At 35.6% G+C, this 24,288-nt stretch overlaps 1 protein-coding gene across 3 annotated transcripts; it reads left to right on the top strand.

The window, feature by feature from the left end:
- The first annotated feature begins 5,002 nt into the window (after nt 1–5,002).
- LOC130802691 (mitogen-activated protein kinase kinase kinase 1-like) lies at nt 5,003–23,339 on the top strand. 3 transcript variants are annotated; one of them, XM_057666710.1, is made up of 10 exons: nt 5,072–5,555; nt 5,813–6,754; nt 7,942–8,026; nt 8,188–8,250; nt 8,468–8,625; nt 10,001–10,073; nt 10,236–10,295; nt 12,687–12,797; nt 21,239–21,476; nt 22,896–23,339. In XM_057666710.1, exons 2-9 carry the CDS (start codon nt 5,844–5,846, stop codon nt 21,449–21,451), a joined length of 1,674 nt encoding a protein of 557 aa, XP_057522693.1. In that variant the 5' UTR covers nt 5,072–5,555; nt 5,813–5,843; the 3' UTR covers nt 21,452–21,476; nt 22,896–23,339. The 3 variants fall into 3 exon arrangements, with proteins under 3 accessions (XP_057522692.1, XP_057522694.1, XP_057522693.1); XM_057666709.1 differs by having other exon boundaries at nt 5,003–6,754; XM_057666711.1 differs by having other exon boundaries at nt 5,003–6,754; nt 22,875–23,339.
- Nucleotides 23,340–24,288: the final 949 nt, after the last annotated feature.

Below are 24,288 nucleotides of genomic sequence, written 5' to 3'. Positions count from 1 at the left end.
CATGTATAGTGGTCATTTAGACTTAAGCTCTACGAATATGTCGAATGTAGTTATTATTTGCCTTGATCTTCATAATTAATAGTTTGTTCGAGAATTTGTTGTTGAATTTAAAATGTGTAGTGGTAATATATTTATGAACATGATGTTGATGTTGATGTTGTATTGTGTTGTTGTAGAAATGGATTCATTTCGTGTGACTGTTGTACGCTTTTGGAATGGTTCAATTCGATCAACTAGTAACATGCAATTCATACATGGATTTGAATGAATTTAAACATTTTATATGCTCTAGGATTGGCATTGACACTATAAGAAGTACTGTCAATTTAAGTTTTAAGTACAATCTTAGTGGAGATTTGTTAGCTTTTCCGCTTGAGGATGAGGAGGCTATAGATGCAATGTGGGTATATTCAAGGTCTACCCCTAGTCCTTCTTTAGAGTTATATGTAGAAGAGGTACCCCTAGGGAATGAAGATATCAATGTTGTGGAAACAAATGCATTCATGAATATAACTCCTTCTGCTCCTTCTCATACGCCCTTCCCTACCCAAGAAATCCAAAATCCCTTTATGCCATCTTGCTCTTATCCTTCTAATGAACCCAATCAAAGTCAATTTCAAGTCACAAATGATGATACTTGTAACTTAGAAGATACAAATGAGCCTTGGGATGATGTTATTAGTGAGAGTAATGAATTCATTGAAGCTCCTTCTGAGGATGATGTGGGTGTTGACGAGGAGGCTCTAGCTAATGACATGACTTTAGGAAACATTCCAACAATCGTTGCCCCTACACCCTATGCACTGGTTCCCCCTCTAGATGAACACATTGAGGACAACTCTTGGAGGTCTTGGGATTGTGATACAACCTACACCGACGAAGGAGAGTTTCAAAAGGGTATGATGTTTGATAACAAGGATGCCTTGTTGGACGCTGTTAGATTGTATCATATTCGTAGGAACGTTGAGTACCGAACTGAGACTTCAAATCAAACCGTGCTCACCTTGAAGTGTAAGAGAGGGTGTGGTTGGAGGCTTAGGGCTAGAAAGAGCTCCTATTCACCATCATGGGAGATTGTTACATATAAGGGGAAGCATGGGGGGTGTGTTAAGCAACTTCAATCGTCAAATGGGTAGTGTGAAGTTGAAGAAAATGTTTGGTAGGACGGCAGAGCAAAGACAACCAAATAAGGTCGTCGAGGGATTGAAGGCCATTGGAGTTCACCTTCTATCGTGTTAATGATTACTTTGTTAAAAGACGGGAGAACGCAAATGCATGGCTAATTGGGGGAAGTAAGTACACTTCACACGCCACTAAAATTATCACCTGTAACACCGAGAAGGAAAACTACCATGAGATCATCGCATTTGACTACAGACGAGGCCCTTTTCAAGTTAAGACTGGACGCGGTAATAGAGGATCCGCTAAGGGTGGTAACATACAAAGAGTGAATATGAGAGAGATGAAATGCACTTGTAACAAACCCTCCATATATCACTTACCTTGTTCTCATGTTCTTGCCGTATGTATTAAATGACACTTATCCTACGAGCGTTTTGTGGACTCCTTAATTATATAAACGTACCTATATTTGATTATATAAACGTAAAGATTATCAAACAAATAAATAACATAAGTAAACAATTTGAGTACTTCTTAATTATTTTTAGAATACATAACGCTTACTTATTGTTGAATTGCAGGAGAGATGGATCTAGCAGCTCCAGGCCCTCTCGACCCTAGTGTCCTTACGATGCAGGCGAATCATAGGAGTAGTGTGCTTTGGGATGTACAGGTTATTGAACTAACCCCTTTTGAATTTAGTACTTCATATTTCTTTAAGTTGAAGCTAACATAATATTTGGATTTAGGTGTCCGATACGAAAACCATATACACCAGGCATCCCGATTCAGCTCCGTGGGCGATTGACGCACGGATTGTCCCGTACCTTCAGCTTGCGAGGTTGCATGACTTCCACCTGATCGCGTACGGGAGAGTCGATCGGGCGCTAGTCACGGCTTTAGTCGAGCGGTGGCGCCAGGAGACTCATACATTCCACTTACCTATAGATGAGGCTACCGTCACGTTACTTGACGTAGCTGTGCTTACACGGATTCCCATCGAGGGACATGCCGTGTGCATCGATGGATGCCAATTCGAAAGCTGGCAAGACAAAGTCCAAAGACTTTTAGGAGTCCGACCTCCGGCAGAGGTAACCAAAGGGAGTAGCCTGCGCGTAACATGGCTTGCACAAAACTTCTCGCACCTCCCTGAAGGTGCTGATGACGCCACCGTTGAGAGATACGCTAGGGCGTATCTCTTTTACCTGATTGGTCCTATCTTGTTCTTCGACAAGACTGGCAACCGAGTACAACTATTGTACTTGACGTTGCTTGATGCACCATGGGAGGTCATCTCCGGGTACAGTTGGGGTTCGGCAGCCCTAGCGTATCTGTACAGGAGACTTTGTGAAGCTTCACGGAAGAACGTGAAGGAGATCGCTGGGCCCCTGATTATTCTGCAGGTAATACTAAGTTTACATGTTACTGTTTTGTTTCATTTATTATATATTTTTGTATCTCTTTTACTTATAATGGTAATTCATAGCTTTGGGCATGGGAGCATGTTCTAATTGGTCAACCGATGAGGAGTGTGGGACGTGGTGCATTTGCGCCACCACTGCTTCCTCCCCCTCATGTGCCATATGGATCGCGGTGGTCCTTTGAAAGACGAATAAGGACCCACACTGGATCGGGCGTGGGGTTCTACCGCGATCAACTCGATCTACTACGTGCTGACCAGGTAACAACTTCACCACAACTTGTTTTATAAGTATCACATTGAGTAATTTATTAATCGAATTTTCACGTTTAGTTTCTATGGGACCCTTACCCCCCTGAGGCATACGCTGCATTGCCTCAGCACTTGGGCATATTGTCAGGGGCGTGGAGAGCATATGTACCTCTGATCTGCTTCGACATAGTCGAAGTGCATCTCCCTGAGCGCATACTGCGCCAATTTGGGATGGTACAGGGCATCCCGCCTCCATGTGACACAGAAGCGGAGCTCCACCACTCTCGCAAGGGTCGGGAACCCAAGAATTGGCTAGAGGTCAACTGGCGCCATGTCGCTCGTTGGGAGCACAGGCTAGAGCTGCTGGCCCAAGGTGCGCCGATCGACACCGCAGGCGCACCTACTACGGCGGATTACATGCCGTGGTTCCTCTCCATTACTCGTCGATGGATGACACCACGAGGTATCATGGCGGCATCCCAGTACACTCCCGCAGCACCGACGATGACACACTTTGTAAGTATTCTTCAACATTGATTATTATCCATACAACTTACACTTTACACATTTCATTAATACTTAAGTCTTACTGCAGGCACACGGCATTGCATCAGTCATCAGCTCCTCCCAAGAGCAGCCCGTACGGGAGATTGCCCAAGGCATACTCCGAGGGACACAGTTTCAACAATTCATTCCGGAATTGACTGCGCCCGACACCACTATGTACGAGTGCGGTTCATCACCTCATCATGCCGACGTTCATCTTGAGGAGGTCGACTTAACGTGCCCGGACTACGGTGCCGGGTCCTCACAGGGTGCCACATCATCACACTATCAATCCCCTCCCTTACCCGAGTGTCATGCGACTGCATCTTACTATCGTAGGAGGCGTCGTAAACCGTCACAATTAGACAGGGTACAGGAGGAGGATTAGCATTACAATAGTGTTTGTATATTTTGAAGATTAGAGACATTTTGTATATATTCAACACTTGTACATATTCAAAATTTGTAACATATTGTCTGTTGTGTATACTTTGTAATATATGTGTACATGTATATATTTTAATCGTATTATCAAACTTTTATTATCGTTGCCTTGATGTTAAGTACTCAGACTTATCGGCGATGAATCATTCCGCCAAGAATGTAGTATGAATTTAATCAAAAACAAACAACCAATCATATTCAAATAGGGATGTTGCTATCGGACATTCAACACAATTGCAATCATGTTCAACAAATTCATATCAAATTACATACTTCATTCGTTAAGTTAAACTACCGTCGCTAACTAAGAAGGCTTCTTAAACTTTCTCATAATCCTTTCAGTCTCTTCTTTCCTATGCGCCATATCATCCATTTGTCTCTTTAGATTAAATACCTCATCTTTGAGCTCTTTTTTTTCCTTTTCAAGCCGTATTATTAACTCTCTCTGCCATTTTGTACCCTCCGGAGCAATCTATCTAAAGTATGTGCATCCTAATCCGTCAACCAAGTAGAAAGGGCAAGCAACAAATTCACGCCCTGGATCAAAGTCGCTCCAATCTGTATTAATCTCAACTTCATAACCACAATCACAAGCTCTTCAATACAATGCTCCTTTGACATCTACATAATACATATAATATAGTAACGTAAGTGAACTTTCAAAAATTATATTAATATTTAAAAATTAAAAGTAACTAACATAATACATAATGTTACCTTTAGAAATTAAGAGAAGAAGAATGATGTAGAATTGATATAATGAAGTATGGGAAATAATGGAGCTATTTATAGAACATCATTACAACGTCTATTTTCAAGTTCCTAACGGCTATTTTTCTAATTAACAACGGCTACTTTACTTCATAAAAAAAAAAAATAAAAAGCCTAAGTCGCTGTTAGTAACAGCGACTAAGTCATTTTAATCTTTTTTTCCTTCTTTCGCTGTTACTAACAGCGACTTATCCAAAGCTCTGGTCTAGATATACGGATGCTTATTTTGAAAAATAAATTTTCACAAAGTTTATTTTGAGAATTAATTTGTTCAAATGTCTTATTTTTTTCGCTCTCTCACAAGAACCAGCATTTTCATGCCTTCACTCTACCAGCGTCCGCAAAAGTTTCTTAAAAAGAACAAGCATTGACTGTCATAGTCAATAAACAGTACAAAGTTCCAAACGCCGCCAATAAAATTGATTCGCAGTTTTCTTTTCTTTTCCCTTTAATTTACGGCCTCCAGCTAAGCAACCAATGAAAAATCCTCAATTTAACAGTCGTCATCGCCGCGTTTTCTCTATCATAATTCCTAGTATAGTACTCCTAGTATTCATCTTTCTCTCACCCTCCTTGCTTTCCTCTTCCGGTCGCCTTCTCTTATCTACTCTCTCTCTCTCTTGACGCTTTCTCTTCTATTTTCTCTCTCCTCTTCCCTCTTCCCTCTTCCCTCTTCCTGATCAGTCACGTCTGCTCCCGGTTGTCGGTTAAACCCTCAGTTCTCGGATATTCATTTTCTTTTGTGCGTTGATTGTTATAAAGTTACTGATATTCTTGAAATGGATGGTTGATATCTCGTCATATTGAGTTGGAGCTGCTAATTTTTTTATTGCGAGTTTATGAATTTGAAGTTTTCATGGAAGGAAGTGGAATTGAGCTGAATTTGGTTTTGATTTAGGTTTTTAATTAGGGTCTTGTGAGTTGTGAATCTTGTGATCTGTTTGAGTTTGTATTTAGATATGGCTTTGGTTCGGAGGAAGTTTTGATTTTATTGAATTTGGTAAGTGTACCTTTTTTGTTTCAATACATCATTTGCCTATGATTTTGAAGAATAAGATGCTGAGTATAAGAAGGGGAGTGCAATTTAGCTGAATTAGTTGTTGATCTAGGTTTTTGATTTGCGTTTTGTGAGTTGTGGTATCTGTTTGAATTGGTAAAAGTTAGGGTTTTGGTTTGGAAGTTGTGATTTTATTCAATTATAGGTGGTGAATTTTTGTTAAATGTATATGTTTTTGTTTCAATGCATCATCTGCCTAGGATCTTTACAAATAAGAAGCTGACTAAAAAAATGGATCAAGGATCGTCACCAAAGCCAAAACTTGTAAGAAGAAATGCTGCTAAGAACTTTGAATATAATCCTTCAGCTTTGACATCTCCGTCGGGTTCAACAGCTCCACGAACACGGTCACTTGACTTAGGTCCTGGTGTTGAAAAGACCAGTTTCCGGATTGATGGGAATGATGGGGAAATTAATTTGATTTTTCAGAGTTTAGGTCTTAATGGACCTGATGATTTTGAGATTCCGATGGCGGCTTATGAGGCTATGAAAAATAGGTCATCTTCTGACATTACTTCAAGTCTGAAAAAAGGGAAAATTGATGTTGAGCCTGAAGTAGTTCGAAAAGAAGAAACTGTTCAGAAGTTTGTTGAGCCTTTGCCACATAGATTTGGCAATAATATCCAGAAAAATGAAGTTGCAGAGGTTTATCGTGGTGGTGGTAATGAGGTTAAACCACGTGGGGTTTCCATATTTCCACCTATGGTTGATAATGGTGTGAAACCCTTCGGTAGAAGCGTAGGAATTAAAGGTGATCGCCCTCCATTGTTAACCCCGCCACCGACTATGTCCCTTCCTGTGCTTGATAATGGATGTTCTACATGGGACCTATTGAAAAGTTTGGCTCCTGATGATATTGATGTTGATCCTCTCGAATATCCGCACATGCCTCAATCTTCTGATGGTGAGGAAGAAGTTCGTAGGGAAGGAAGTGATGGGGTAAGGATTGGGGAAACCGTTATTATGTCTGGATCCTGTTCTTTTACGACGACAAATGATGATGACGACTCCTCCAGTACGACCACGGAACCCGTATCGATTATTTCACCCAATGGAGTGTCAAAAGTCAATATAACCCAGTGGGAAAAAGGTGCCCAATTGGGGAGGGGCTCATTTGGAACTGTATATGAAGGAATTTCTAGGTATGTTCTGCTGATTTTAGTGATTCATGTTTGAATTTCTTCCTTTATTTGAATTATGTGTCCTTATGTAAACACAATTTATAATTGACTTGTATACCACTGCTTTTTGTTTTGCGCTGTTGGTGTGGAGGGATTGCAGGGGCGGAGAAAATAATTATGGAACCCTATTTATTTTTTGTGTATTTTTGAAGTTGGTGCCCTTCATAAATAAAAAGAGAGATTTCCTTAACTAAAATAAAAATTCTAACACACTTTTAATTTTAAGTACTAGAATTAAATAAAAACTCCACAATTTCTAATATTATTAATGTTGATTTTTTAAAAGTAACTCAAAGTAAGTTGTTAAAAATTAAACTTTCATCTCTAATGATAAAATGGGAGAGAAAAAAATCATAATGGATTGGTGACTAATAATAAAAAGAGTAAAAGTTTCAAGAGTTGAAAAATTAAGAAAATAAGTTGATTGTTTTTATAAATTAAGTTAATGATGATTGATGTTTGATGAATGTGTAAAAATTAAATGATGTAATAGAAAATATTTGGAAGTTAATGAGCTGTTTTGGAAAGAGATAAAAAAAGGAAAGAAAAATGTAATTAATAGGATTTGAATGTATGACCAGTGATTTGTTAGGTAAGACTACTACCAGCTACTCTACCTAGTATGTTATTTCAATATGATTTTTTAATATGAGGCCTTTTAGGTTTGGGGGATTGTTTGCTAGGGGTGGGAAGGGAGGATGGTTAGGAGCTCAAAATGGTTGGAGCGAAGGTCATAGATTGTTTGTAGGAGGTGAGGAACTGAGAGAGACGTGGCTTCAGGCAGTAGCCATTTTTTTAGCAACCTATTGTCAATGTATTGCTGTGGATTTAGTTCTTGTTGCAGAATACATCCTCCAATGTTGTTGGAGTTAAACTTTCTAAAAATGATGATGTATAAAGTATTTCCAAGGAGGACATTAGACCTATTTCAAACAAGGAGTTCAGAAATGAATGCATATCCTAGACACTTGTTTTCAAAGCTTCCTCTCTTTTGTTTGTTCAAGACAGTAATTGGTACTTTGTGGACATGTAGTCAAAATACATCCTCTAGTTTGGAATCAATCTTCTGCATGTCTTCTTCTCTTTTTTCCTTAACGGCTCTGTACATTGTATGAGGAATTTCTTATGTCTTACAAATTTGTTCTCAGCGAGGGATTCTTTTTTGCTGTGAAAGAAGTTTCACTGGTTGAACAAGGAAGTCAGGCTAAACAGAGTATCTACCAACTCGAGCAGGTAAAATATGCTGTAATGTTTCTATAATTAGGTTGTGTATCATCTATCATGGTAAGACTATCATAATTTCAAAAGTCTTCCTGGCAGTATAAAATACTTATTAGTGTAGGCTGAGCTTATATTTTTGTTTTAATATGTGCTTATTCTTTTTTTTCTTTCAGGAAATTGAATTGCTAAGTCAGTTTGAGCATGAGAATATAGTTCGATATCTTGGCACTGACAAGGTATCATATCTAATTCTTAGTTTCTACTATCTTTTTATTTGATTGTTGTGAGTGAACTGTACTAGCATTGGAAAAGTGTTGATTGATTGATGTTGTAGGCATTTTGTTGTACATTTGGTGACTAATACTAAGTTTTTGATAGACATAAACATGGAGCTATAGATGTTTGTATGATTTTCATAATTTTTTCTCGATCCACTTGAATGTTTTATTGTAGGTTGACTCAAAACTATACATCTTTTTGGAGCTTGTGACTCAAGGTTCCCTTTCAAAACTCTATCAACAATACACTTTTCGTGATTCTCATGTCTCCGTTTACACAAGACAAATTCTATGTGGTTTGAAATATCTTCATGATAGAAATGTGGTGCACAGGTATGTTGTAGAATTGCTTGTTACTTTGTTTTATGCTTGTGAACCTTGGTTTGGCTATGTCATGTGTGGCTTTTACACCGTTTAGTTATTGTTATAGATTTGTTATATTTGTGCACGTGTGGATTTTCTGAATGCTAATATGTTATTTTCTTATTAGTTTTGTGTTCAGTTTGCATCTTTGTATATATAAGTCGGTTATGTTGAATTGGGAATCCTAAAAATAATATTTCTTGCATATGTTGCCGTTCTAAATGTAAAAAAAACCCAATCTTCTAATCTTTAAGCTGCATTGTATAGCTTTATCATTTCCCCTTCGCCAATATAGTAGTATATGGTTACACGTGAACATCTAGCTTATCTCAACCTTGAAGTGAAACTCTAGAATACCATAATTTTTGTTCATTTTGTCTCTATTGCTTCCATTTCTAGTTTCACTCTTCTTTTCCAAAAGCATTAGTTCTTGTCTGTTGTGCCAACTTTCTGCATGCTATTGCTTTGAATTCTCAGCAAACCTTATCCTTGAGATATTAACATCTATACTCATGAACAAGGGATAGCGAACAAGTTTTGTCGATTCATTTGCGGATCACATTGTCATCAAAGCATGGAATAAAAACTCCTCCGTTACGTTACGTAACGCCTGCTATATAACCTGTGTGAAAGTTGTCGCGATGTTAAATCTCGTTATATAACGGTGCATGAAATTTCACGGTCAAAACGCCGCGTTGAATGTTATATAACGTGTAACGCCCGTTATTTTACCGTAATAACGATATTTCACTGTTACAACGTTATTTGTCTTCCCGTTAAAATTTTATTAATACCCATTACTTATTTATTGCTACGATTACTTAAATTATAGTTAATCATAATTTTAGTTGATAAACAAAATAATTAACTAATAACTAATAAGTTAATTAATTATACACTAAAAGAATCTCAAATATTGAATTATAATAGCTAGTTGCATATTATTGCATAATAATATTAGTTCAACAACAAAATGCAATTATAAGTTCAAAACCCCTTATGTGATTTTTTTTTTTCTAAAATCACACCGCATCGGCTGTAAATCGCGTTATTTCTCCTTTACAGCCGTTTTCCGCGACACTGTGACCGTTTTCGCACACGCATCCACGATTGCGATTTTTTTTCATGCATCAAAGAACACCGTTAGATTGGGAGTGTGTCATTTTTGTCAAGTGTGTCATTCCTTCAGGTTGCAAACTTGAAATCATTGATTCTTGAATGATGCATCGATTTTGAATTTTTTTAGTGACCTTTATTTATTTTACTCTGTCTGCAAACATTGCCCTATTTGATCTGCCAAAGATTTTAAGGTGTGTGCAGAGGATTAAGCTACATTGTTTTCCAGGGATATCAAATGCGCTAACATATTGGTGGCCTCAAACGGAACAGTAAAGCTAGCCGATTTTGGATTGGCAAAGGTCTATAGCCTCTTGCTAATCCTTGCTTTTAAATAATTTATTGCAGTAGTTTTATATTTTGTTAATCAAAATTTTCTTCTTGTTGCTATTACATTTTCTAAATCCTATGTTGTAATGCTTTTTAATGAATGCTTAAGTCTCCATTTAAACATTATTTTTCAGGCAACTAGATTAAATGACTTAAAGTCTTGCAAAGGGACTGCATTCTGGATGGCTCCCGAGGTTTGCGTTTTGTCATTCTATTGATTTAAATTACTCACGTACCAAGTTGATACTCACTAATGTGATGTAACTTATGAGTCCTTTTATATTCATGATTAGCTGTGCTTTTAAATCTCCTACATTCAACTAAACATATTGCATTCATCCAAAAATCAATAATAATTTTGGATTTCTAACATGCACTTAGCTTTTCCTAGTTAGAGTTGTTAGACTAATACTTGTGATGATTTTAACATATTTGGAGTATACTTATTATGTTGAGCAACATACTTAGTTAAGTCCCATAATTTTACTTGAATCCTTTTAAGTAACAAAATTTATATGTTTGTGGAAATACATCTTCTTACTTTCTATTATGGCCTATTATTATAGATTTATAAGTGGTGATTTTCTTAGTTTAGAGATAAAATACTCATTTTATAATGATCTTAGTTTATAGAAAGATTCATGTAAAAAAAAATGTTTTACATGAACAAGTTTTAACAAAAATTAGTGGAATAAAGAAATGAACATAACTTACTCTATACTTGGTGGATTTCTTCAAGTTTGGTGTCTATAGAAAGCTATTAAGATGAAGATTATTTTTATGGGAGATTTGAGTTTATAAACATAAATTTTTAGAAGTTTTAGATGGGTTTTTGAAGGAGATTTGATGAGAAAAGAAGGTGTTTTAGTTATTGAAAGTTTGAAGGATTCTAGTGTTTGTTCATGGATGAACTTGGGAGCAATGTATTGGGGTTTATGGCTGAATAATTATTCAGAAAATAGAGTGTTTTTGCTTCCTCTTGCATGCTTGTAATGATGCACAAGCTTTGGGTAGAACAAAAGGGGTTCTTGGGTAGAGTTTTTAGCTTGTGTATGTAAGTATACAAAGGGCTATAAGGGGGAGTAGGACAGCTTTAGCATGGCTGGTTGGGGTTGTTTTTTTTGGTGATTTTTGTCCATCATTTGATCTATTATAGTGTAGGAAAGGTTTATCTAAGATAGTTTAAGGTTTGGGTAAAAATTGTTGTACATGTAATAAGTTATGTAACTTGTACTTCATGTTTAAAAATCACTTGTATATGTGTGAAATATTTAATTTACTCCCATCATGATATAATATGTTTAGGTAATAATTAAAATTTTTTTTCGAACTGTTATGGGTAGTTGCTCAACTTTAAGTTTTACCTCCAAAGTTTATGTTACTTGTTACGATTCATAATCACGTTACGAATTAACAAGTTTCTAATCATTGTAGAGATTTTTCAAATTACTACCATCACTAATTAAATTATAATTAGTAACGCAAATATATAAGGAAAATTAGGCGCTAAAAACGACTAATGAAATTTCCTAATAATACGACTGTTTCACCAATGATTATTCATTGCTATTGAGTCTTCTAGGTCGAAAAATTATCTTAATTTTGGAATCTTTGTTTACCATACTTGTCTTCCCATCCCTGCCTTTAATAAGGATTAGGAAAATAGAAAACATTGACGTTTAAGGAGGATTGCTACATTCTAGTTTTTAATGTATCGTTGCTTTCTGTCTACTTGACTTGTTTCTTATGGAAGTATTTCATAGCGCTTGACAAAAGATGATCTCTTGCTAGGATTCTAGTACCACTAAGTCTAATTAGAATACTCTTTTAATTTGCATCCTTATTGTTAGGGTGGGTCTAAATAGAAAACATTGGCCTGCATTTCAAAACACTTGACAGAAATAACGTACTATGCATAGAAGCAAAAAGAAAAAGTTGTCTATACATTTTATCCATCATTGAGAAGAGACTTGGGATTTAAGGAGTGAAAACACCAGAAACTCTAGTACTCACTAAGACACATGGATATGCATCGATCAGAAAAAGCTCAATTCATTTTCGTATTATTGGTTAGTCCTCTAACATCATTCTACATACATATTTTAGTGAGGCTTTTCGAAGTTTTGCACATGGAGGTATGAAGCTTAGAGCTTGAGATGATGAAATGGGGTGGCTAAAATTTTATCCATGATGCTTGTACGACGCTTAGTAAAATAAATATAAAAAAAATGGATGATTTAATAATAAACAAAGATAAGGAAAAGAAGTGAAGACATTTGTAGTTTCATTCCAACATCCATATCTTGGTTTCAAAATATGATCCTAACTCCTAAGTGCTTTTTGTGCAAAATGTTTTCTTGTTTTTTTTGTTCAAGTTTCTAGCCTTGCGTTCATTTATGCTGATCTCTTTGAACATGTTCATTTAGAGAGAACTTGTTGCACATTCAACAACTTTTTGTTTTCTGCTTGATGTAATATTTGCATTTCTAATGTATATGATATTTTATTTAATTGTGAACATTTGAGAAGGTATTGATCACTTGTTGGATCTTGTAGTTTGATATTGCTTATGCCTTAAATGTCAGGTGGTTCATAACAAGAATAAAGGCTATGGATTGGCAGCAGATATCTGGAGCCTTGGATGCACTGTTTTGGAGATGCTAACTGGAAAAGTTCCTTATGCTCCTTTGGAGTTTGTAAGTGATATTATTCCCATCAAATTATTTTCTTTAGTCTTTTATGTAATTTTATTCTTAATTCATGTGATTTTGTTCTTTGACCTTGTTGTCATTTATATCTACTACTTTGTTCGGGCTACATTTTACTTTGGTTGCTTTATTTAGGTAGGAAGCATGTGAGGACTAAGGAAGGACTACCCAAAATAAATGCTTGAGATTAGAATAGAGATAAGAGAGCTGCAAATGAGTGGATGATATTGATTAGGGCCACAGCCATAAAGGGAAATATAGCAAATTAGTTGTGACAATCCATAATAGTTATGTAGCAAATTGAGAAGGATGGAGGTATTATATGGTGAACTTTTGACCTTATGCTAATAGTGGCATTTGTTGTTGGTCTTAACTCTTAACGTTTGATCTCATGCTAATACTTTAGCATCTAGCCATCTGTTGGTTTTGTATTGTACTTTTATACCCATAGGTCTTAAGCTATGCTACCTTGTTCAAGATCACTTCATTATTAATATGCTTGTGCTTTGATTGATCAAATACTAATTTATACTTCAATCTATAACTACCTATCAGACTATCAGAAGTTGTCGTTACATGTTTGGGAATCCGTAACGGGAAATATTATTTGGTTTCTTGCAATTAGATTGAAAAGTAAGCCCTAGCTAAAATGTAACTTTGGAGCTCCTTTATTTGCCCGTTGGACTATTGGGTGGACTGCAAAAAAGTTGATGATCTGAATTTTGAAACTAGAACTAGCAATCAATCTCAGTAGGGATAAGAATGGGATGGGTCTGGATCGGGTCTAATTGGACCCAGATCCAGACCCTATTTTGATACTAGCAATCATTTTCAGTATTATTTTTTTTCCTGAAAAAAACTCATAAAAAAATATACTATACAATTTCATCCATTTATATAAAATTATTTTGAACATTTTCAATTAACAAGGACCTTTTAATACTCTATACTAATTAAGCGACCAAATATATGAAGCTTTTCAACATTCAAGTTCTTAAAGGGAAATATTGATCATGTCTTTCGATTTCTAAAGTATAGATACAACAACATCATTTCAAATTTCATAAACTAACAAAGTTATAGATAACATTAGGTTCCAATATATAACAAAGTTTCAAATCAAACAATTAAATGCACATAATAGGTAATATATTTATATTTTTAAAAATAGACGAAAAAAGTTTTTTTGGGTCGGATTTGGGTCTCAAAAGTGTGGACTCGACTCGGACCCTAAGTTCATTGACCCAGAAGTCGAAAGTACTTAACAGGTGTACCTCAATGAGAATAATACATTTATTTCCTTTCAAAAGTAGAATATTTTCTTTACCCTTGTGGATTGATTGGGTGGAAATAATATAAGTGAGTATAAATTGACCATTACTAGAAAGAGCATAAATATATCTTAGAGGAACATAGATTTTTAGAATGAACATAAACATCAAGAAAGGAACATGTACAATGCATATTCTGCTTTCTAGTGCACTAAAGGGGGGTACAAACTGCAAACACCCTATCACTATATTAGTTTTTTGGGTTTTTCTATAACCAGTATCGTATAAGCTGAGATATGTTTTATCTTCTTGATCTTAATTAAATCTAATGATTTTGATATGGAGATTATGTTTTGCTAAGAAGTAGAACACTTTTTCAAGAAATAATTGTCAATGTTTGTTAGAAGTGAATGAAGACAATTATTTTTCTCAAATTTTTTATGTTGTAGAACTATGTGACAGTAAGCCCATTTTTCAAAGTGCTATGGTTGAACAGCTTTCTTGAGATTGTTTGTCTTATTTTCGTTGGATCTGGTATGGTGCTGAGATGAGCGACTGGAGGAGGAAACTGACATGATAAAACAGATGTGAAGCCATGTTTGTTTAGGAAAATCAAATCTAACTTGTAAGGTTGGTGGTTGGTCATGTAATTAGCATGATTTTATTGCATGTACTGGTGCTGCTATGTGCTTTTTGGCATCCATTCTCTTTCCTATTCTGTTATACCTAATTTTTTCAATGTGGGAAAGATGCACAATGTGCAAATTTCATTCATCCCTTCATTTCGGTGTAATGGCAATCTTTCATCAGTTTGTTCAATGATTGATTTAAACACATGTTTAGTCCTCTTGTGCTAGGTTTGGTAATTGGTGAATTGTTGGAGATATTAAATTTTTATGTGATGTCGGTGTAACTTTTATCTTCAAACGAGTGCTTTCCTTATAATATTTATTTTCCACCAAATACAAAATTTAAATTGGTAATGGAAGGAAAATTTGTGAAGAAATAGAGAGATTTGAGAGTATGCAGGGTCACCATGGACGTAGGTGTGAGATGTTCTATGTAAATTACATATAATTTTAATTCTATTTCACCATTTATAAGTGGCTGTTGCATGAGCCATTAATGGGGTGGCCATGATATCCTCTACCAAGCATAGTTTGATTATTATCGTTGGTTCTGTTTTTTCCATGTTACCGAGATGCACTCAATTTAATGAGATTTACAATATCAATTGCATCTAAGGAATTATTATGAGCTGTAATTGAGAAATTATAGTAGCAGGGGAAAGATTTCAAGCTATTATATTTTGATGATTATATATTATGAGGAGAGCCTATGTGTTGTTAGTTTGTAATGCTTGTAGTTCAGTCTGCATGGCTGCTTGTCATGCCTCACTAAGAACAGTTTCTTTATAAGAAAAAGATTCCTTCAATACATATTGGGAAGCAATAAGAGCCTGTTGATGTGTTGGTAAAGAAAAAATTTGGACAAATGGAAGGTTGAGGATACAATTGGGTCAGGAGGAAGGTTATGATGAGATGTGGGTGAAGATATAGGTGGGCTGCTATTTTTCAAAGCAGGCATGATAGGACTAGGTGAAGGGTTAGAAAAGGAAAAAGGGGGTGGGGGGGGATGGTGGGTGTAATCACCGGAAGATAAAAGTTGTGGAAAGGTGATTGGGACATGTCTTTAAAGTGGTAAGTTACTCTTTGAAAACACCATATCCTGAAACAAGGATTTTGTAAGTTGTCAAGTTATAGACTTTGTAGCTTTTTTGTGTACATGAGTATTCTAGAAAAACACAAGCATGAGCTCTAGGTAGAAATTTGATTCTTTGTTGTTTGAGAGTAGATACAAAACAAAGGAAGCCATAAGCTTTGAGGTGGTCAATTTGTAGTTTGTGGTTAAAAAGTTTTTGATAAGGTGAGATATTGTTGAGGTTAGATAGGGGCAATTTGTTTATAGTATAAGCGGCAAACAAAACATAATCACCCCAAAAGTTGGAGGGTAAATTGGCTTGAATTGAAAGGGCTCGAGTTGTTTCTAATAATTGACGGTGCTTACGTTCAACCACACTATTTTGCTGAGGAGTATCCATACAACTAGTTTGATGTGTAATCCCTTTATTATTATACCAATGTATAGCATCACCTTCACTTAATTCTTTGCATTATCAGTGCGAATAATCTTTGATTTTAGTGTTAAAGTAATTTTCAATGTAGTTAGATAGTTGCTGCAGAAAAGAAAGTGATTGACTTTTGTATTTCATCAAGTAATATACCCATGTACATCTGGTATTGTCATTGAAATGATAGCCTCAAAGAGGTTCAACAATGAAAAACAAAATGAAAATCAAGTGCAAAAATGAACACAAGTGTTTATGAGGTATCTTGGATACCTCCCCCTCAAATGTAGTTTATTATATTGAATTCAACAATTGCCAGTATAATAAACCTCCTCTTATATTGAGAACAATTCTCTCATGATCACAATACTAATTCTATGAAGAACACTCTCAAGTTTCTTACAAAGAAATAGCCCTCTCAACAATCTGTGTTTGTGGTGCCTTGTTCTTATGAATGATGCTCCCTTTTATAGATGAAGGAAGGCATCTTTCATAGAACCACACTCAATGCACCATCAAAGCACAATTACATCACTAATTAATCATAGCAATTAGTATGACAATAAACAACTCAATAAACATAGTAATTAATCAAGGAATACTATGCTTTACCAAGTCATACCGTAGCTAAAACATCCCAAAAGGAATCCTAGGCAAAGTGCTCGAACGAGCACTTAGTTCAGAACCCACCTGCACAATGTGCCTTGAACGAGCACTTTTGTGCCTTGAAAGAGCACACCTCTCCAGTCCACTTTTGACTTAGTTTTCATATTGCCTTGTTCGAGCAACCTTCATACCATGCCTTGCCTTGTTCAAGGCATGGTTCCACCCTTTAGTGAAGTCTTACACGCCCCACATCGAGCACCTCATGTATCGTTCCAAACCTTAATTCACCTACCCTCGACACATCCTCGTCGTTCCTCTCCAAAGTACAATCTAAGGAATGTTCGATTAAGTGTTCAAAATTAACGTCATTGTTAAGATTATTGGCTCTTGCTTTAACAGTCATCAACACCAGTAAGAAAATAGGTACATCCATCACGATTAGGGGAGGAGTAGGGGCCGCAAACATCTACATGTAGCATCTCAAAAAGAGATTTGGTTTTGATAAAGCGGGAAGTAAAAGATAGTCTAGTTTGCGTAGCTTGAGAGCATATTGCACAAAATTATGCCAAAATTTTGCTTCTTCATGTTTAGACTTATGAATAATATTGCAAGTTGAAAAGGTCTTATTATCATCAGTAGTAGAATTAGCTTTACTATTTGTTTAGACTTGAGTGGCTTCTTTCTTACCAAGAAGGGCATAAAGTTAATTGAAATGGTTCATGGTTAGTCTAGTGTTTTCAACGTCTCCTTTCTCCACATAGTCAATCTCAGTTGCAAGAGCAACTACCCTTTTGTTGATGTTTAGTCTATTCTTGGGTGGATATGATGTAAAATATGTCCAAGAGCATTCTAATTCAAGTGATCAAGGTATATTCTAGCTAAGTCTTTTGAAGAACCGTCATCTTATTCCTTCATATTGCATGGCGCTTTTATTACAAGTCTTGCTTTGACGTGTATATCAAGGTTATGGTAGGAATACAAAGCTTGCTAATTCATCTTTGAGGTGCATAAGGTGTCATATTATTTTTATTGAAAATGCAGTTCGTATCTTCCTAAAATCTTTCAAATAAATTAGCCAAAATACACTCTTTAGCTTAGAGAATATGACTAATTTAATCTTACACAAGTATGGAAAGTTTAAGGGTCCTGATTCAGCAGTTCAACAGGTGTTAATTGCTGAATTAATTCTTGCCATTTACTACATCAATTATAGCCTTTCAAAGAAAGGAAAGTTAGTGATATTAAGGCTATTACTCCTATTTTCGTCCATATGGCTGTTGTGGTTCATTATCTCAGCTTATAGCTGTTGGAGGGATATTATTGATAAATTGAATTGTGGAAATTGTATATTGGTTGAATATTCTGATTGAATAGATTATAGTAGCTGGTACAGAGGTTAAATTTATACACAAAAGAACTAACTAAATATGGTAGCTAAACTTACTTACTGCCTATAATCATGGACAATATTCTACTAACTATAATTAGTTCCTATAATCAAGGAATAAATCTTGACCAATTTCTACACTCTCCCTCAAGTTGGACAGTAGGTGCACCAAGGCCCAACTTGCACAAAGTCTCGTCAAAGGCTTGAGTGTCAACTGCTTTGGTTAGAATATCGGCCAATTGATCTTTTGATCTTACGAATGGAAGTTTGATGACCTTGTTTTCTAACTTTTCTTTGATGAAGGATCTATCAATCTCAACATGCTTGGTTCTGTCATGTTGTACCGGGTTCTCTGAGATGCTGATAGCTGCTTTATTATCACAATATAGTTCGCATGCCGTCGTTTGTGGAAAACCAAGCTCGTTCATGAGCTTTCGGATCCATAAGATTTCAATGATTCCTTTAGCAATCCCTTTTAACTTTGCCTTTGCACTTGATAAGGCCACAACCTTTTGTTTCTTGTTCTTCCAGGTCACTAGATTCCCAACACTCAAGGTAAAGTATCCGGAAGTAGACTTTCTACCATCACGATCTCCTGCCAAGTCAGCATCTGTGTAGGCAATTAAATCAAGATGATCGTTTTTGTCGAAGTAGATTCCCGTGTTGTTTATAAGTTTTAAGCATCTCAGAATTCTCATCATGGTTGTCATATGTTGAACTTGTGGGAGATGCATGAATCTATTCACCACACCTACAGCGTAGGCTATGTCTGGTCTTGTGTGAGCCAAATAGATAAGCTTTCCCACCATTTTCTGATATTGTTCTCTGTCAGCTAGTTTTGCTCCTTCAAGGATCTGGAGACCATGATTAGCTACAATTGGTGTCTCTCATGGCTTATAGCCGAGCATTCCGGTCTCAGGACCTCGATGCCAAGAAAGTATTTGAGATTACCTAAATCTTTCATCTCGAATTCTTGGAACAATTTTCTTTTAAGTGTACAATCTCATCTTCATGATTCCCGGTGATGATTATATCATCGACATAAATTATCAGGCAAGTAATTTTATTTCTTACTCTCTTCAGGAACAAGGTGTGATCTGTGTTGCCTTGTTTGTAGCCAAACTTCTTCATTGCTTTTGTGAATCTCTCGAACCATGCCCTCAGATATTGTTTTAGGCCATAAAGAGCCTTCTTGAGTTTACATCCTTCTTTGTCACTGAATTCCTGATAGTAACCTGGTGGTGCCTCCATATACACTTCTTCCTCAATGCTTCCGTGAAGAAAAGCGTTTTTCACATCAAACTGATAGAGACGCGATTCTTTATTGGCTGCGATGGAGAATAGAACCCGAATTGTGTCTATCTTGGCTATAGGAGAAAGTTTCGGAGTAATCAATTCCATATGTCTGAAATGACCCACCCAATCCCGATTCCGAACCCATTAATAAAGGTTGGGTTGGGTTCAAAATTGGTGACATGCTAGCAACCAATCTTAATCCAATCATGTAACTTATGGTTTCAAGGTTTAGTTTTCACCTTAAACTAAAGACTTCCTCATAAATAAAGTGTCATTTGACTCTACGCTCTAGTTTTGGGCTTGATTTTGGGGTGATAAAGAAAGCTAGAATTTATTTTCAATTACTCTTGAATTGAGCTTTTGTTAATAAATATTTGGGAAAAATACTATAAATGGTTGTTGTAAGATCGCCTATAAATGGGGTTCTTACAAGCTATTAACAATGAACAAAGGAAAGAACAATGGAGGTGAGTGAGGGGGAAGGCATATCGAATGGAAAGTAGCAGATTTTTGATGTTTTTGTATTAATTTTGAAACAAAATGCAAAGAAAAGGATAAATGGCTAACTCAATACTCACTATAAATCCATGTAGCAAGTAAGGAGGCTCTTAATGCACAAGTGTATTCGCCAATTACACTAAGCATAAGAACTTTTGCAAATACGACTCTAATCCAAAAATCATACAAACAACGAGATTTTGAAACAAAGTTGTTTATGGTTTTTTTTATCATTAATTCAAAAAACGTAAATGAAGTACAAGCTAAGCTATATATAGGAACAACATAAAAACCAAAAATAACTTCTAAAACTCCTAAGGAAACCGTAGGGAGTAACCGACCGAAACCTGTAGGTGGTTACCAAAAGTGGCCGGTTGTAACCGCCACTCCACTTGCTCCATTTGTGGAAAATAACTTCCCACAATGTGTAACTCCTTACGTAACTACCGCCCCATGATTTCCCACTACAAATAACCATAAATAACTATTAGAAACTAACTTGAACTTCTAGTAACTACCACTACTATAAATAAATTGCATAAAATGACTACCTAGCTAGATTGGATTAAAAATAAGACTTTGATGATGATGGCTTGAGCAAGTATTTCACACGCCAAGATGCTTGAATATTTGACTTGAATTTTCGACCCCTTTTCGTGCATGATTAGGACGATTAATTCTTCCTTGATGTTGGTACTTTGGCGCCACAAATGGATCATCTTTTGGACTGAATTTCTTCGTGTGTTTGCACGCCTCTACTTGAGCTTCGACTTTGTTTGTTTTCATGATCTTGTGCTTTCATACATGCCTAATGACTTCTAAAATACTTAAAGTAAAATGAAGATTAAAAGTTCTTGACTTCAAACTAAACGACTAAACATCTAACTTAAACATAGAAAGTTCCACTCAAACACAAACAAACTTAAAGCTAGTAAATGAAATTCAGAACTTGATTAAGACAAGACTTGAACTAAGGATGATCTTTGAAAGGTGGATTAAAAGAATGCTTGTAGTATGAGGGTGGTGCGCCAACAATGGATCAACCTCATTTATAATAAGGTGGGTTGATTGTGTTGGGTAACACAAACAGGTTGGGTTAAGTTTGGGTAATATTCTACTAGTTCATACCTAAAACCTTAACTGAATCTAACCAATTGTCAGCTCTACATTTAGCAACTGTTGTAGCATACTTTGTGTTCTCCTGTAGTACTAACAACTTTACTCTGGTAATTGGTAATTGCAGATGCAAGCACTTTTTCGGATTGGGAAAGGTGATCCACCAACCATTCCGGAGCACTTGTCTAAAGATGCTCGCGATTTTATTCAAGAATGCCTACGAGTGAATCCATCAGACCGTCCAACAGCTGCTGAGCTACTGGAACATCCATTTCTGCGAAGACCACTTTATACTTCATTAGGCTCAGAGTCACCAATGATACGTGGGAGATCAATTTGAGACTTTTTTTCCATGTCTCATGAAGGTGAGTGCATTGTGCGTCTGCTTTTTAGTTCAGGAAATCTGAAGTACATAGTCTTCAAAATATGAAATTAGAGTTATACACGGTTGTGTAACAGTGATGCAGCTCTGCTAAAGTCATTGTGCCATTTGGTCTTCTCATTCAATCAAGCCATTGTTTGTTTTTGGTGGTGTCCATTGTGCCTAGGGCCTGAGAGAATAAAATTTAGTATATTTTACTCCACCCGTAATTAATTGTCATCTTGCTAATGTAGCTTGAAGCCTTGAACTAGCAATATCTAACAAAATCTGATGTCTTTTCTTTCCAACAAGTTACCAAGCTGCATATTCTGCTGGAAAACCTGGGAGTATGGGTCACCACACACCATGGTATTTTCTGGTAGAAATATTGTCATGAAATGCTCTTGAAACCTTAAAACTTTGTTATTTTTCTAGGGAAAAATTATTATTAATAATCTTATTTTTCACCCGTTCGCAATGATAATATAACTTTTGATTAGGAGTATTTTTTAATAATCCATCCTCTACACTTTACACTACTTTTGCTAACAGCATACCCATGTTACCAAGTACCGGTAAAGCAAGTCGTTCCTTTTGTTTTGATTTTCTATTACTTGAATAAAAGGGTTAGGCGTACAGTAATTAAATGCCCTTCTTTCACTTTCACTATTATTCCCCAAAGTTCAACCATATCACTCATTAATCCTTTAGTTCGTCACTACTCCTCAAGTTCTCATACCTAATAATTATAATTACCATAAGCAACGTTGGCTTTGCAATTATTGTTCTTGAACGTGGAGACTTTAACAACAGGAGCTGGGCAATTTCGTCATCTATACAATTTGTGGTGTTCATCAACCTAAATGGCTCTTGATTTACCTTCTTTCCCTGATTGTATTTTATATTTTGAAGGAAGAGGCTGATGAGCAATTGATTATGTAGTTAAGCAAAAAGTTATTTTTCTTTGATTGTGGGTAATAGTGAGGTTGAAAGGAGAAAAATGACACCTAAAAGGACACAATAAGACAAGTATGAGAACAAGAACAATGAGAAATCATTTTTCCAAAAGTAAAGATTTATTGAAGTAAAAGATGGAAAAATTTTATGCTACTGTTTTTTTGGGTTAACAATGGTGTCATCTATAAAGGTTTGCTATAAAGAGAGAAGGAGATATGTCTAATAGCTACTTCTTACATGCAATACCCGATTAATTTTTGTCAAGGTATGCTCATAGCAGAAGTACTGCAAAAGTTGGATTATTAAAAAATAGGAAAAATTACCTAGAATGATCTAACTTTTTATTAATTTTCCTACAATAAATAATACTAGATTCATGTTTGTTCTCTTTTGTCAAAGTACTAACGCTTGATTATTCTTGGTGGGATGTTCCTTGGATTAATAGATGATTCCTCATGAATGGCAGATATATCCGACTGGTCCTGGAATCATGTTTCTTGGACACAATAAAGAGCAACAATGTGAGGAGTTCTTAAGGAATCATGTTTTGGATGAGCTATGTAATGGTCCCGGATGCTATCTGGTCATCATGCTTTGATACCTGCCTCGTTTGATTCCAACTTCTCACTTCCATGGATATACTTAAATTGGAGATGGCAAGCTGTAATATAATAGTAGTGTAGGGTTGTTGTGTTTGTGTATTTGGGATCTAAAAATTAGTTAGAATATAAATGGAGTCTTGATTTATGGGCAGATAGGAAGATGAATTAGCCTTCTGTATATAAGTGTAAGTTTTGTCATAAATTGTTTGGAGGACTCAATTCATTATATTCAAATCTTAGATCCATAACTATATTGATTGTGTATTGTGCTCTTATTACGCAACACAGCTCTGCCCTCATTCGAGCAACTCACGCTTTTGGCGGAAATGATTTTGGTTATTTTTATGTGCCTATCTTATACTAATGTTAGACTTAAACCTTGTACACAAATTGTGGGTTATGAAAGTTAATTAGCTTTTGGAAGAATAATTTCTAACAAGCAAAGTTGACCTTGTTATCCTGTTTTCCTACATTTTTCTCCTCAAATTGATGTCTATTATTATACTTTTTACGTTTCATTCAATTTGATTTAATTTTTAATTCGAGTTGTCTTACTTATTTTGTATTAGTTTCTTATTTGAAAATGGATTTTATCACTTTTTTTTTAATATCAAATTATACATTTAAATTCTTTTTTAATATCATTCATACAATATATTTTCGTTTTTCTTTCAATATTACATTTTCATGATTTCTGATGCTTTTCTTAAAAACACTATTTTAATTTTAAATTCAATACCATTGGAATAGAGTGAATACTATATAGTAAAAAATCTTAGTTGATCAACTGGTTTTTCACTACTATATACAAATAAAATATATATGTTATTAATCACTTAAATCTTACTACTTAAAAGTTTATTTGACTATATAATAGTATATTTATTAGTAATCCAAATGTTGGAAAAGTAAATTTGACTTGTGATGAATTTGATGGGGTTGCGTACTTTTAAGTTGATAACCTTGTTGACAAATTTTGAAACTAGGATCCGTCAACCTACTTCTCTGGTTTGACTAGTTGTGCAATTGCCTCAAATACAAAAACAATTCAATTTGGAGACAAAATTAAATTCTGATGAAAGAGGTTTGCCGACAAAGATGGTTACAAAACTCTTTGTCGCAGGCTGGCGACAAAACTGTTTTGTCGCCATTTTTGTCACTATAATATTCTTTGTAGCTAACTGATTTGGGCGGGAAATATTTAGGAATTAACATTTAATAAATGTCAAAGTTATCGCCAATGTTGTTGCCAACTTC

This window comes from Amaranthus tricolor, chromosome 16, assembly GCF_026212465.1.
Source record: "Amaranthus tricolor cultivar Red isolate AtriRed21 chromosome 16, ASM2621246v1, whole genome shotgun sequence".
Taxonomy (NCBI): domain Eukaryota; kingdom Viridiplantae; phylum Streptophyta; class Magnoliopsida; order Caryophyllales; family Amaranthaceae; genus Amaranthus; species Amaranthus tricolor.
This window is presented reverse-complemented; position numbering and strand designations above follow the sequence as displayed.

What these genes read in the sequence shown, in the direction of transcription:
- LOC130802691 (XM_057666709.1), top strand. Translation starts at nt 5,796, where the DNA reads ATGCATCATCTGCCTAGGATCTTTACAAATAAGAAGCTGACTAAAAAA. An exon ending in GTATATGAAGGAATTTCTAG is followed by an intron (nt 6,755 to 7,941) that starts GTATGTTCTGCT and finishes ATTTGTTCTCAG; the next exon opens with CGAGGGATTCTTTTTTGCTG. An exon ending in CTTATGCTCCTTTGGAGTTT is followed by an intron (nt 12,798 to 21,238) that starts GTAAGTGATATT and finishes TGGTAATTGCAG; the next exon opens with ATGCAAGCACTTTTTCGGAT.